Genomic DNA, 14,900 nt, shown 5'->3' with positions numbered 1-14,900 from the left:
ACCTGTGAGGGAGCCGTCAGTGTCCACCAGCTGGACTTCGTGCTCCCACCTGAAGCCGGCTTTGTTGGGAGAGTTTGAGTACTGGATGCCACTAAACCTGACAGCCCAGCCGCCACACCGATCCACGCACGTTCCGTCGATTGACGTTACTCCAATTGCTGCACAGCTGTCACGGTCAAAATTGATGAATTTGGTGTTGAGGACGCTCATGCCATCGTCAAAGGGCGTGATGACGCCACGGCGTGTGCAGTAATCGCTTCCCAGACCGAGCTCATCCACGTGGGCCACGATGGTGGAATTTAACACTGTGGCCCCTCCGTCTTCTCCAAAGCTACTCACAGCCCACTGCATTATGCGTTTAGCTTCAATGCCAGCTTTCTCGTTGTTGACCATGACAAAGTTAGTGAACTGTACGGCGCCAACATTAACCCACTCAGCACCTTTCTCGCAGTTCCAGGTGGTGAGAGATCGAAAGACAGCAGGCTGAGGGCTTTTGGAATTGCAGTTTCCATTTTTCATCGGAAAAAACTCCTGGAAGATCCAAAGTCCAAACCAGCCCTGAGAGTGGACGGTGTTGTTGAAAAACTCACCGAGGGGAACTCTTTTCTGGCAGATGTTTGGATCGTATGACGGCCCGTCTGGGTGATCGTGCATGCGGTACCAGAACCCAAAGTGGGTGCCGCCTGCTGCAGCATTGTGGCGGATGATGTTGTTCGGATTGGTGACCCAGTACGCAGCAGGAGTGACGTCATCATTCAGGAGACTGGTACTTTGTTTGACAAACACAGCGAGGTTGTACTGCAGGATGTTCTCTGTCTCAATCCCATCTTCAATGAAGAAAGCTCCACCCATTATGTTGTATATGACATTGTGCTCCACCAGCAGTCGATGGGTGTTGTGGATGGTCACGGCCCTGTTGAAGGTCTGATGGATGGCGCATCCTCTCACATATGACTTGTAGTTAATGTTTCCCATCAGATGCCAGTGAATGGGATAGCGTCCAAGCCTGAATGCCTGTCCTGCGTGGAATAGCTATGACACAAGTGTAGAAATAAATATATTTAATCAACATTTGTGTAAATTCTTAGATGTTCCAACATTTATTTAGAAAGTTTTATGGATCTAACCTCAACATATTCTAGTCGGCCGATTGCCAGGTTTTCACCTGGTCTGGGAGCATGGAACATGATGCAGCCTCCAAACTGATCGCTGCCAACCTCTTCCCCAAAGCGTCCTTGGAAACAAGTCTGGGTGGCAAATTCTCCTGCAGCATTTCAAAAAGGTTCAAAAAAGGTCTGTGCTTGCAGTGTTAAAATAGCATCAAAACAAGCCCTTTTAATTTTTCAGTTTTTTCATATCAGAAATAATACAGGAGCTCACCTGTGTTGAAGCCGTCAGGACAGGCTTCTATGTTGTCATTCCACTCTTGTTGTTGGGAGCCTCGCACTAAGATGTTCCTCGTGAGAAGACCCACCTCTGCTCTGCCCTCAAACACTGTGCCATCGGGCAGCGTGACAGACACCCCCAGGTGAGTGTATGTGAGGGGTTCAGTCAAAGTGAGGGTCTTTCCGTTAGCGGAGACGGAGGCAATCTTCCTCACCTCGTTTTCTCTTTGGCTGTGCCTAGATATGTGAGGAAATCAATTTACTAAAGTAAAAACAGTTTAGTCTTGAAAATATTTTAAAGTTAAATAAAGAGCGTCAAGTTGTACTAGGTTCTTACATTGGGAAGGGTTGCACATCACAAAATGTTATAAAAAACCCATAAATAAACATGTACCATATATAAACTCTATACTGTATAACTTTCAAATGCACAACTTCACTCACACGCTCATAAATCTGTAAGATCTTTGTACCTGTGGCCAGTTGAGGCGATGACGATTTCATCTCCAGGTTTCCACGTGACCGCCTTCATCAGCGTCAAAGTGAGTGAACCATTTGTTGCTGTCTCTGCCAAGTGGGTCCATGGTACAGGAACAGGAATGCCTGCAGTAAACAGTTGCCAGAAATAATAATAATAATAATAATAATGTAAATGCTTACAAGTAGAATGATTCTACTCTAGAAAGTAAAAATAGAGCCATGGAAAAAATAAAAACATAAAAATGCAAAATATGTATTAGTCTCTATGCAAAGCTTTTACTGAAATACTTGCTAAAATCTGATTGTTCAGTTCTGAGAGCCAAAACATTCTCAAAATTACTAGAAAAGTATTCTTAAAACAAGAAACTTTGCAAAGAGATTTTTTTTGTTAGTTACAGACTTTCTTTCTCTTTTTATCCTATTTTTATAGATGTTGCTTTTGGAGTTTGTTGCCTAATTCCAATGTTTAATGCTCAGCATTTAAAAATCATAACAAAATTATAACTATAAAAAATATATTTTTTAAAGTTCTCTCCTTTTGCAAACTCCAAACAACAGAAAAAAAGTAAAACAACACAGACTGTTGTCAGATTTTGTGACCGTACCATGAAGGTCCAGCACGCCTTCTCTAACCGCCAGCGTCTTGGCTCCGTAAACTGGAAGCTCAGGTGAGCGCAGATGCCCATGAAGTGTGATGATGGCCTTATGCTGAAATGGCGCCCCCTCCTGGCCAATTTGGAGCCTCCCGCCATCAGTGATCAGTATGTTTTCTGCCTGCAGCTCAATGTCTGCTTCATCAAACACCAGGGTCCCGCCTGAGCACAAAATACAGCAGCTGACAACATCTGCAGCAGTACAGGAAAGAAATAAACGTCTGCATCATGTGTTCACCTTGAATCAGAAGCATCTTGAGCACAGGTGTGCTGGTGTCCAACAAGATAGTCTGGCCTTTTGTGATGACGGCAAACGAGCCCTTTTCAGGTGGAGATAACCCTCCCCAAGTGAACTTGGATGACCAAACATCGATGTAGAAGAAATCTGCAGTATCCTAAAGAATACAAATAAAAACATGTTAACAAATAAAATACAGCAAAATACCTTGTTGCACCACAGAGCATCTTTTTTATCTTACCATCATGGCAATGCCCTGGTTTCCAACACTGACTTGAACTTTGGCGAGCTGAGACTGACCCTGGGCGTTTGTCACACAGATGATGTGTGTGCTGTTGGCAGACGCGACATCACACACTGACCCGGCAATCGTCACCGCAATGTCATTAACGTTGGAGCTGTAGTTTGAAAAATTAATGGGAAAGGAAGAGTTAAGCAAAATTACAAACTTAAATGAACAGATTATTCTGAAACTCTGAAAAGGATCAAACTGTGTAATGAGATACACGGTGTAAAGCTGGAGCAAGGTCATTGTTGAGTACAATTACCTGCTCCTCAGAAACAACTTGGTTCAAACTCTGAACTATAATCTAACTATAATCTAAATCATAAACTTTATTCACTTTGAAAGATTGAACCAGATGCACTAAAGTTTAAGACGACTTAATAAAACAACAATCTTTAACTTTTAAATGAAGCAAAACTGACAGAAATCATTGTAAAAACAGTTTTGCAGCATTCAAGAGCCCTTCAAATTCTATGTACTAATTATTTTAGGATGCAAATTTAGGACCACATTGGACAGGTGGGGGCGCCACATTATTAAGTAAAATTTTACAAAAAGGTTTTACAATTTCATTACAAAAATACTAAGCCGATGCAGTTGCCGGAACTGATACAACATTTTGTGGAAACAAATTTTACTAAGACTGCTACATTAATCGAAGATCTGAACCTGAACAGCGCAGTTTAAAACATTTTTGTTTCCACTTTATGAACGAATGAAATGATGAGGGAATATGAATGGAGAAATACATTCCTCATCTCACTGAGGCAGCTGTCACTCAGCTGATTCTTTGATATTGCCATGTGTGAGTCAATAAACGCACTATTAGCCTTTGGTCTGAGTGAATTGCTGACAGGGAAAAGCAACAAAATGACTAATAAATTTACAAGATCTAAATTCGAGGACTGCAAAGGGAAACATTGCATTTTGTAGAGATGCTATTCAGTGAACGTAAGCTTTGCTGTCATCTTTTTAGAGAATATCTTAGTTCATTGATGTCTGCATGTATTACAGTCTTAAAAACACGGGTTGATTCTTTAACCCAATTTTTGGGTTAATCATGTTGGGATATACTTCTGGGTTACTTTTTGGAGGCAATATTATTTTTTGGGGGTAATAATGGCTTCATTTTAACCTAATTTATGTTTTTCCTGAGATTCTTCAGCTAAAATAACTCAGAAAAAACAACCCAACTTGGGTTATTTTTAACTATGGAGTATTTTTAGTGTGTTGAAATTGAATATGCACACAATATAGATTTTTTGTGACATGACATTCATACTTGAAAGTTTGAAGTGTAAAACTGAGATTGTATTTTAAAGAGAAGTAAGTATTTTAAAGGAAGAAATTGTCCATGAAAGAAAAGTATTATGTTGTGCATAGTAAGAGAAGAGTTTGTTTTATGTTTCAGGTCACGTGTCTGCAGCAGAGTTCCCCACCTGAATCCAGAGCCAGAGATGGTAAGCCGGGTGCCTCCCGCAGTACCTCCTCTGCGTGGAGACACCTCGGAAATCACTGGAGTCAGCTCAGATTTGTAGGTGAAGCCATTGGACATGTTGACAGCGTTTTGTGGATTGACGACGGTCACATTACAGCTCACCTGCTGCTGAGTACCTGAGAGAAGACACACACATTCATGAGCACACTAATGGGGATTGACAAAGCCAACAGAATTTAGTATAGTTGTCTCATCCTACATTTCTATGCAAAACCAATGTACAATCTGAATCCTGCAACTATACAGAATAATCCACTCATTTGAAACCAGGTCAGTGCTGTTTTGATCACGAGACTGTCAGATGTGACACTTCTCAGCTGACGTACACTAAGATTTCATCTGGATAATGACTTTGACTGAACTTACTGTTGTTAAGCGGAGAACGGCAGCGCAGAAGTGTGGAAGTGGAGTTTTCTCTGTCCACCTTACAGGTCTGTCCACAGATCAGCACCATAGAGTTCTGTGAATCGAACCCAGAGCCCTGAATAGACAGCAGAGCTCCACCACCAAAGCCGCCTAAAAGTACAGTTCACAGAGAGACACCTTACTGAAAAACAACGCACAACGTATAACTGCTGTCTTACATCCGAAAGGAAAAAACAAACAACAACACGGAAATGAAAAAGAATTATTAAAGTGGTGTCAATTAACACATCAATTTACACATGTATCATTTCTAATTTTCGTTATTTTAAGTTGCTATGTACCTTCTTTAAAAGGTTGTGAGAAGAGAAAATGACAAATAAAGAACATTTCCACACACTGTTAAGGTAATTTTCAATGCGTAACCAGTTTCTTACTTCTAAAGTTGTGCTTTGCATTTTATCTGAATACATGTTTTAAATTCAGATCATATTTAAAAACTCAACTATTTGTAAAAACAACGAAGTATGTTTCATTGGGACCAGAGATAAAAAAAAAGTACAAACATGATCATAAAGGTAAAACTTTGAGGGTTTTTCAGTACTATTTTTGCCAAAAGAAAAAAAATAATTAACTATAACATTAGAACTAACAAAGAATCTTTTTTTTTAAATTAGAAAATACAAACAATTTAAGACATTTTGACAGTGAATGAATACATTTTTTATTTTTTATTTTATTTATTTAATAAAAAGGTTCTGTTGAACTTTTTGGATTCACAAAGGTGCTCAACACGTGTTGTTTGACTGCGATAGATGGTGAAGCTGTTTCTTGTTCCTGTAGGATATTTTTATAAGGCAGCAGTGGATGCAATTTATTCTTTTTAAAAAAGACTGCTGCTGAGGCTTTGTTTATGTGCTTTACCTTACTAAAGAATCTTTATAAAATAAACTTGAAATGAAGCTGAATTTGCCACTAAAAATGCCTCTTAAATCAATATGTTTCTACTCCTCGGAGTCCAACCAGGAACACGAAAATCTGACATTTACAGGTCATGTAATAAACTGTGTATGGATGTACATTGTGGAGAATAAGTGTGGTCCTAAAAAAAATTGTCCCAAAAAATAATGGCAAAAAAACAATAAAAAACATAATATGCATCAATGACCTACAACAATGTTTTAAAGGTAAAAAAATTTTTCTATTAACATTTTCTTTATGTCGACCGTGGAGGGTTAAGACAATGATGACTTGTACTGTTAAAAGCACGGAAATAATTTTTTCTGTAATTTTATAAAGCTGTATTTTGAAGGAAAAACACATTTTCAGGCATCAACAAAGAGAATCTATAAAACTTTCCCTTTTCACAAATGTCATTCATCCAAGTAGAGAACCAGTACTTTCTGGATGAATATGTAAAGTTTCCAGGGGTTATCAGGAAAACAGATCTGTTCTTACCTTCGTTTGGCTGCACTCCGCTCAGAGTCAGTTCGTACGTGAACCTGATGACTGACTGAGCATATCCTTTGACCAGGTGTTGTAACTTGACTGGGTATGCCCCTCCTGGATTGCTACCTGCCGTACACTGGACCTCAGTGTCAGAGACGGCAGACACATTGCAGGGAATCTGGTTTATGGTAACAGCAATGAGCTGAGGGTCAGCGCCAAAAGCAGAACCAGTGAGCGTGATGACAGACCCGCTCGGTCCTGTGGGAAACAGCAAAAAGGAAGTATTTGGATGTAAGTACGCAGTGTTGGATAGTTTGTCTTAATAACATTAAGACACGTCTTCCTGCTTATCAAAAAGAGAAAAATGTTTCTGAGCTTTTCACATTCAAAAATTATTACCTGAGATGGGGCTGACTGAACTGATGACAGGAGTGTAAGCTGAGGAGTAGTTAAAGCTAAGTGGTGGGTAGTTCACAGCGAAGACTCGGATGCTGACGGTCGCCAGTCCTGCACTGTGCGGAGGAGTCAGGCAGCAAAGGAGACCAGGTCTCACCTTCTGAATTTTGCAGGATGCACCACCAACCATCACGGTCGTGTTCCCCTCTGAAAATCCGTTCCCTGTGATTACGAGTGGGGTTCCTCCCTCAACGCTGCCCACGTTGGGGTACAGGTCAGCCTGGGCGCGGCTGTTCAGCGTCACCTGTCCTGAAGCGAGGCCTCTGCTCCTCACGATGACTGTGATTGGATGGTCGCCTGCAGCCAGCGCACTGACTCTCACTGTGATGTTTGCATCAGTCACAGCTGTGACCTCTAACTCGGTGCCGCTGGCAAAAGCAGCCACATCATCCACACGGCTGCCGAACCCAGAGCCATAGATAACTACATCAGTCACGTTATTGATGCTGTCTGGGGTGATGCTGCTAACTGTGGGGGTGACAGAGGGGGAGTACAGAAAGGAGCAGTTGGAGTTACAGGAGCTTTGAATGCGGCCCATGTGGAAGATGACATCCCCTCTGTGAGATGTTGAAGGGGCTGTGTCGCAGACAATGTGAGTGTAGTTGAGTGTCAGCACTTTGCAGGGCTGGCCAGCTACAGTTACTTCTCCCTCTGAGAATCCAGACCCCTGGATAAGGAGCCTGGTGTGGCCTGTGGGGCTGCCAATGGGAGGTGAGACGGAGTCAACAACTGGCAGGACCACGAAGCGACGCTCAAACTCCTCTGAAATAGCAACAATGGCGCTGCCCAGGTTGTTCACCCTGACATCCACAGACAGAGCAATACCAACCGGGAGCATGGTGTCAGAGCTAAGGAGGCAGCTGATCTCAGAAAGAGAGCTGTTGACCACCTGACAGGGCTCATCACCCACTGTCACCTGCAAGACATGGAACAGACAGACACAAGTCACAATAAACTAAAAGAACCAAAACACTGGAGTTGGGAAAGAAACGTTGTCAGAAAAATTTGAGTTTTATTGGCGAATGCTACATAATTTATGGCAACATTTTTTTGAATGTTTGATGATGCTTTTGCTGTGTATTTTTACTTATTTATTTTTGTTAACATTTAATTTACTGTGTCATAGGAAAAAGAAAAAGAAAGCAGTTTTTACAGATTTTCCTCTGTCTTATCGATAATGTTGTTCTGAAGGTCATTTTATCCACTGTGAATGCCACTTTTTTTGCTGTTTGTATTTCTGAATGTCTTTTTTGCTGCTGAAGATAAGAGCATTTCCCCATTGTGGGATGAATAAAGGTTTATCTAATCTAATCTTTTTTATATCATAGTAGATATTTGTAAATCAAGAATTTCAAATTAATGTTACAACATAACATCCCTCATGTTTCTGTAAAATTGTTGGAAAACATTCCAGTTTCTAATTCAAAGATACTTGTTTTTAATATTTTTCTTTACTATTTAGCTTTCAGAAATTTCAGCTAAATTATATGAAAAAGATTCATATTATCATTCATATTAAAATGGGTGCACACATATGATAACAGGAAAATATTTTTAAGGTATGGGCTTAATTTAAACGATACAAAAATGAAAGAAGAACATTTTTATTTTTTTAAGAGGTAATTACCCTCAAATCTAACTTTTTCTCCCTTTTAATTGATGGCCACTTAGGTTTTGATGCAATCATAGAGATGCCCTCTGAGGCTAACGTTGAGTTCTCAGCAGCATCATGTGTCTCAACAGATTTTAAAATCTCCCTGTTTAAGCCACTCTCACCCTTTACAAAGAGCTTTGTTGTTAAGGTGGCAAACTGAAATTTTTAGCACACCAAAGTTTAATTTTTAACATAACTTTTTCTTTTTTACAGTCTAAAATCTCAGTCTTCCTCCAGCCCCTGCCTTCTGTTAGAATTCAGCTGAATTTCTTCATTTTTGTCATTAAAATATAATTTGAGTGACGGTTAAATAGTTTTTTAGCGCCTAAATTAAGCTATGAGTCTTATTTAATAGTATGGCCTGTTTATTAATAATAGTTTTAAGATTTATAGTTTTTGTTTTAAATTATAATGTTTAATAACGGTGTGGATCTTAAATAGATTTCATGTTTATTTTTTTATGATCAAATTTCATTGTTATTTCTCTGCTCAGTATTGTGACAGTTTCATCTTCTGATGTTATGAACTTTACCGTTACACTATATACGTTATTGAAAAAATATGTTTTTTTTTATTTTAACAGCTTCAACAACTTTCTTAAATCCATGTTTCCAGAACTCTTCTGACCTCGACAGCGCAGGCGGTGTCACTAAAGCCTTGTCCCTGAATGAGAATTTCCTGATGGTATGAGCCCTGATTGGGGGAGATGGAGTGGATAATGGGGGTGTAGCAAGCGGAGGTGGTGAAGGACAGCTCATCTGAGGTTTGGTTGGCCTGTTGGCACTGTGGGGAAGCAACGCACAGCTGTGCTGCTCTGGAAACCCGACGTGACCCTGCAAACAAGATTATTTGCCCAAATGCATTCAATTAATCAACCACAGAATTCCACTGACTGACAAATATTTGACATATTCTTGACAAATCTTCAAATCCTTGATGAGGTACCTCCTGCTACGTAGGTGGCTTCAATGCCTCCTACGCTCACGGATACAAAGCTGCTTTTCTCCTCTCTGCTCCTGACTTTCACGACACCCTGCAGAAGACGGGTGTTGTAATCATCTACGTAGCCACTGCTGTAGTAGTACACACCAGGGACTGTGAAACGGTAGCCAAAAGACCCTAAAAGAAGTAGGACGAACACAAAAAAATAAAGAATGTTTTAAAATGGTGGAGTGTAGAGTCATACTGCAAGATACTCATAAATTGGAAATCTTCATCCTAAAAGCACAAAGAATCTTTGGCTTTTTTGCCACATTTAAATAATTTATGACTGACTCACTATAATTGGGTTTGTTGCTACCTAAAAGCCTTTTTAAAATTTTTGGTTTGTTTGTAGCAGCTAAGGTTAAAAGCAATAATTAATTTCAGTGTTTTCTTTTTTGTTAGTTTATTAACCGGGTTTCATTTAAAGAGAGTGGGTTGTCATGGTATTATCCAGTTCTAGAGACAGTACTGGTGACTGACATTAAAGTCTCAATATTTAATCACGAATTGTAATCAAAATGAACTACAACCAGGTACATACGCTCAAATAATACAAAACATTTGCTTAGAAGTATCAAAAAATAATTTGTAATTGGACTGTGTAAGATTCAATTTTAAGTACGTCTATTTAACGTTTAGCTTTAGTAGCATATTTTCTCTTTTTGAATGCTTGCGTGGAACTCCTTGTTTCTAGATTTTGATATCATTATAAGATTTCATGTAAAGTGAAAGTGACTTGCTACATGGACAGATAATTTTACTACTATCTATTGATTTTATTCTTATGATTACTGTTCTATTCCTAGTTTTAGCTGACCTCTTTTTCAGTGTACATTTCAAGAAATGGTTATTGTGCCTGAAACTCTGCTTTCTTATTTTTTACAGTTTTTAGATTTTGACTTTCGATACTTTAGCTCCAAATGACAAAAGGGGTGTGTAAATACAAACTGCAGGAGTCCTGTTAAAAGAATGCAAGTGGTACAAATCAGATTATGAAAGTACCACATTTAAGTCGAAATGATTTTTTTTGCTGAAAAGTGTTTTTTATTTTGATTTCCCACCTTTGGCAGTCTTGGTCCCTCCACTGTTGAGAGGTCCCTCTGTGTAAGTGGAGCCACTGGGGCTCGAAACGCTGAAGACTCTGTAGCCGACACTCTGGAAGGCAGGCGCCTCCCACTGCCACCTTACTGTGTCTCCCACAAACACTGTGAGCGAGCCGGGACTCCATGCATAACCCTGTCCGTAGACTGGAAAAAGAAAAAATAACTTTTTACCTTTTAAAAGGTATTAAGGTCAAACTTGTTTTAAAGTGTGTTTTTTATATTCTTCTTTTGTGGAGTTACATTTCAGCCTTCCAGAAATTCTGCAAAAAAATAACTGTATTTTGTTAAATATGATACTTGAACTCTCCACAATAGACTGAAACCAAAAACCTACTGAGGTGAGATCCCTGGTTTGTGACAATGTGGGTCCTCTGCTCTGACTTTAACACACACTGTAGCTCGTTCTTTGAGGCGGCCACCACTTCACAATCAGCAGCTCCTTTCACCAGACAGGAAAAAAAAAACAGTTTCAGAAAATCGGAGCTTACATGTAGGAGGTAATTATGTTTATGAAAAGAAATCTGAGAGCTGAGAGACAGGATGCACAGTGAATAACATCCTCCAGTGGTTGCAGATGACAGAAAATGATTGGCTGGAATAAAGCAGTGCTGCAGCCACAGGGTTACTTACCGATGGACACTTTGTTGTCTGTTAGGTTGTTGCTGAAACCAGCGCCGGAAACAGTCAGCTTGGTGCCTCCCAATAAAGAGCCAGCCAGCGGGAAGATGTTATGCACTTCAAGGATGTATTCAATGGTAGCATTCAGTCCATTGCTATGCAAAACAAAAACAGGGCTCACTAAAAATATAACAACAAAACAGGAAGTTGTTGAAAGGTTTTTGTGCCTCTACTTTTTTGACCACTTCTTTCAAACCTAACAATTTTTTAGGGGCATTTTTTTTGTTTTAGTTGGCTGCTTCATTCAATCCTTTTTGAAAAAGCTGCAAATGTTGATGATAGAACTGTTTAAAACCTTCATAAGCCCCAAATAATCATCATATAAATTAAAAAAGAGGGCAAAAGGCAAAAGAGGGAACCGAAAAAAAACTGCAGTAAAATAAGAAACAGAGCAATGCTCAAAACTTCAAATATTACATAATAAAAACTGCCACGTACCATTAAATTCTGATTAGAAAAAAGTTTTTCATCTGCAAAAAGTTTTCCATTGAACATTAAATTGCAGTAAAGGCTGTTTTTGTTTAAATATGAGGATGGAGGAGATGCAGTTATTTATTTGGACCTAAAGCTATAACCAGCAGGGCTGAGATCAGCCAAACCTACTAAAAAATTATTTGTTTGTTTGAACAAGATTCAAGTTTTAAAGTGTTTACTGTCATATTCAACAGGGAAGCAGAGTTCCCAGTGCAATGAAATTCTTGCCTTGTTGACCACAAAAACTAACTAAGGAAAAATAACACAAAACAGGATATAAAAAACAGAGAATGCTTAAGTTAACATGGAAACTAGAATAAAAGCAGAAATGCAATACGTCAACTGGTATTTTAAAGTATCTTATCAGAATCAGAATCCTTTTATTGTCATACGCACAGCTTTTACACTGACATACGATATTATATATGTGATATGTACATTGTGTGCATTTTTTGCACAAAAGGACAAAAGGATTAACGCACAAAGAAGGTGGAAGTTCCACCAACTAACATTATGCACCATTTCCGTTGAGTCAGAATTCTTCTGTTTCCAGTTAAACAGAAACATTTCAGAAGCCTTGCGTGCTTCGAGCATGCACGACTCCAGAAACCCTAGAGGGGAATACACTGATTGACAAGGTGCTGGCATTACACCTCTAGAGATAATTACAGAGTGTGAAAGGAGAGTAGGAACTAGAGTAATAAGTATGTATGTTCAAACAAAAGCATACAAACTGCTTTGTTGTCTGTAGTTAATGCATTAGCTGCAGAAATATTGTCTGCTTCTCTTGCATATAACATGTTTTGGCCACAAGGGGTTTAGGGGTTACCCTCCAATTTTAGTTCTACTCAGTCAGAATTAAAGGATCATGCAGGAATAATCCCCCCTGAAGGGTGTTTTGTGAACAGACATGAATGGAGTGGAAGAGCATAAAAGGGCGTGTTGCTTTTTTTGTTTTAAGACAGATGTGGACAGGCTGTATGCAAAGGTTCATGTGACCCTGGCAGATGAAACTACAGAAAGGTAATTTTGAAAGAATAAAGCAGAGAACCATCAGTTCATGGATTTGAGCTGTCTACAACAAAAGCTATACCTTGTTTTGGGGAAGCCTCTGTTCCCAACCTGCACACCCACTTTGTACATGCCGGGTGGCAGCACAGGGAGGAGGCAAGTGATATTTGTTGGCGTCCACTGCACTGCCACACATTCCTTTGTGCCAACAAACACAGCGCTGTCATTGTCTTGGCCTCCAAGATCTGAGCCCATGATGGTGAGAAAACGGTGTCCTACACAAAAAAAGTGCAACCCAGTTACACAAATGCATCTTTAAAAGTAAAAAAAATCGAAGTGGTTAAAGTGCAAAGAGAACTATTTGTCACATTGTGAGGATGTCTGTCTGTCTGCCTGTCTGTCTGTCTATTATTGTAGAAGATGACAAGATTGGTTGAGAAGTTTCCACATCATTATAAGGCAAAAATGGAGGAACCTGAGAGTCTACATTACTTTGACAACAAAACCTGAAAGCATTTAAAGTGAAAACAAAAAATTTGCGCACAATAGCGTCACATTCCAAGCCTATACAGCCATGATCGTTCAGGGAGAGGAGATGCATCACACTCGTCTCAGACAGGCATCCTAGCTGAAATCTTATCAAAAAATATCATTCTGTTTTTCTGACAGAACTAAGCCTATAATTAGAAAAAGTGTTTTATTTTTGTTTTCCATGTCAAAGGGGAATTTTTTGGAGACAAAGAATAATCTCTCTTCTTTTGTCTTGCGCAAATGCTTAGCAAACATGCATTATCTCTGCAGAGAACATTGTGTACAGAACGCGTTACCTTTGATGGGCAAAGCCCTTATTCTGGATCCGACTTAAATGAAACAAAGAACGTGATCCGAAGCCTCTGGCAGAGCATTTCAAAAGGACTCAGAGGACCAGACATGGGTCAATGGAAGAATTGTACACAGTGAATCTCAGCTCACCTATCACAGTGGTGGCCTTAGGACTCAAGCTTGACATCTGAGGAGTCAGATTTTCGTCGAAGGTAAAGTTGCTCTCTGCAGTTTTGCTCATGTTTCCCACAGTTACCGTGACAACATGGGGTCCAGCATTTCCCTAAAAAGTATGAACAGGTATGGCTCTGAATTTTGTCTCTATTCAGAATTCAGTCATGTTTGCACCCAACACAGTCTGTCTTACTTTAAGTCATTAGACATTGAAACAACACATTCATGTTGATACATAGTGATGCTATGTAAAACAGAAGATTCACAGAAATTATGCTTATTTTTAAAGAAACATGTTATTTACTAAAGAACAAAAACTTACAATTTTGATCTAATCGTGCAATTTCATCAATCTAATCTTCAATCTGGAGTCTCTGCTATTGGACAATTTTAGCAAAAATATGTCATCTAATTTGAGAGGAACAACATTTCCCATCTATGCATCTATTTCAACATTAAATTAAATAAAAGATTTCAAAAGTGAGTCCTGATTGATCTGCGATGGGCAAGGTAAAGTCTGTTTGCAGACTTACCGCTGGTGTTCTGCATTTCAGCTCTGTCTCACTTGCATGAACCACCACGCACTCCTCGCCGCCAACTGTAACCGTGGCACTCTGGCTCAGACCGACTCCAATCACCGTCACCAATGTGCCTCCTGAGGAAAACAAGAGAACTCATTGTTAATATCTATAAACTTTATTGTGATTCACATTTTATTCTTCAGTTGGTTCAATGAGTTTTGTTCTTTAGTTAATTTTGACATTCTTGAGTTATAGTGTAGTGTAAAATCCCACCTGCAGTGCTTCCAGACAGTGGGGACACAGATGAAACTGTGAGCAGGTAGGTAAATTGGGAAATGCTGTTGTTGGCGTACTGTGAGTCACCCAGAGAGGGAAAATTGACTGACACCGGGTAAGTGCCAGCAGCGGCAGGACTCAGTCTGCAAACCTGAGTGTTATCTGCAAAAAATGTGGTAAAAACTAGTAAATTTTCCTTCAAGAAGCTGTTGCACAACCCTCTAAAAGCTATCATTAGTCTTTTGCATGGAAAGACTCAGTAAATATTCAAATTTTATATCACAATAAACAGGCTGCACGTTTTTACATCAGCCAAAAACCCCACACATAAATAATAACTTATGCACTACAAAAACTGAATCTCGAGAAAGTAAAAAGACCCTTGTTTCAAAAAA

The 14,900-nt window shown here is 39.4% G+C and overlaps 1 protein-coding gene across 2 annotated transcripts in view; it reads right to left on the bottom strand.

Annotated features, from left to right (window-relative positions):
* The window catches only part of pkhd1l1.1 (PKHD1 like 1, tandem duplicate 1), a 42,786-nt gene that overhangs the window by 15,321 nt on the left and 12,565 nt on the right, over nucleotides 1-14,900 (bottom strand). For both annotated transcript variants that reach the window (XM_011481025.4, XM_078954802.1), the window contains exons 30-49: nucleotides 14,503-14,667; nucleotides 14,242-14,363; nucleotides 13,685-13,817; nucleotides 12,795-12,987; nucleotides 11,180-11,322; nucleotides 10,884-10,988; nucleotides 10,508-10,693; nucleotides 9,408-9,581; nucleotides 9,090-9,295; nucleotides 6,752-7,724; nucleotides 6,362-6,610; nucleotides 4,907-5,056; nucleotides 4,482-4,656; nucleotides 2,998-3,154; nucleotides 2,757-2,913; nucleotides 2,471-2,680; nucleotides 1,859-1,988; nucleotides 1,381-1,622; nucleotides 1,128-1,264; nucleotides 3-1,032 (exon numbers count right to left, since the gene is read on the bottom strand). In XM_011481025.4, coding sequence (XP_011479327.1) covers nucleotides 3-1,032; nucleotides 1,128-1,264; nucleotides 1,381-1,622; nucleotides 1,859-1,988; nucleotides 2,471-2,680; nucleotides 2,757-2,913; nucleotides 2,998-3,154; nucleotides 4,482-4,656; nucleotides 4,907-5,056; nucleotides 6,362-6,610; nucleotides 6,752-7,724; nucleotides 9,090-9,295; nucleotides 9,408-9,581; nucleotides 10,508-10,693; nucleotides 10,884-10,988; nucleotides 11,180-11,322; nucleotides 12,795-12,987; nucleotides 13,685-13,817; nucleotides 14,242-14,363; nucleotides 14,503-14,667 — 5,037 coding nt within the window. The remainder of the gene's footprint in view (nucleotides 1-2; nucleotides 1,033-1,127; nucleotides 1,265-1,380; nucleotides 1,623-1,858; nucleotides 1,989-2,470; nucleotides 2,681-2,756; nucleotides 2,914-2,997; nucleotides 3,155-4,481; nucleotides 4,657-4,906; nucleotides 5,057-6,361; nucleotides 6,611-6,751; nucleotides 7,725-9,089; nucleotides 9,296-9,407; nucleotides 9,582-10,507; nucleotides 10,694-10,883; nucleotides 10,989-11,179; nucleotides 11,323-12,794; nucleotides 12,988-13,684; nucleotides 13,818-14,241; nucleotides 14,364-14,502; nucleotides 14,668-14,900) is intronic.

The sequence above is a fragment of the Oryzias latipes genome, chromosome 11, assembly GCF_053564925.1.
Source record: "Oryzias latipes strain Hd-rR chromosome 11, Olatipes_Hd-rR_3.1".
Taxonomy (NCBI): domain Eukaryota; kingdom Metazoa; phylum Chordata; class Actinopteri; order Beloniformes; family Adrianichthyidae; genus Oryzias; species Oryzias latipes.
Note: the sequence above shows the minus strand (reverse complement) of the source record. Positions and strands in the feature narration are given on the sequence as shown.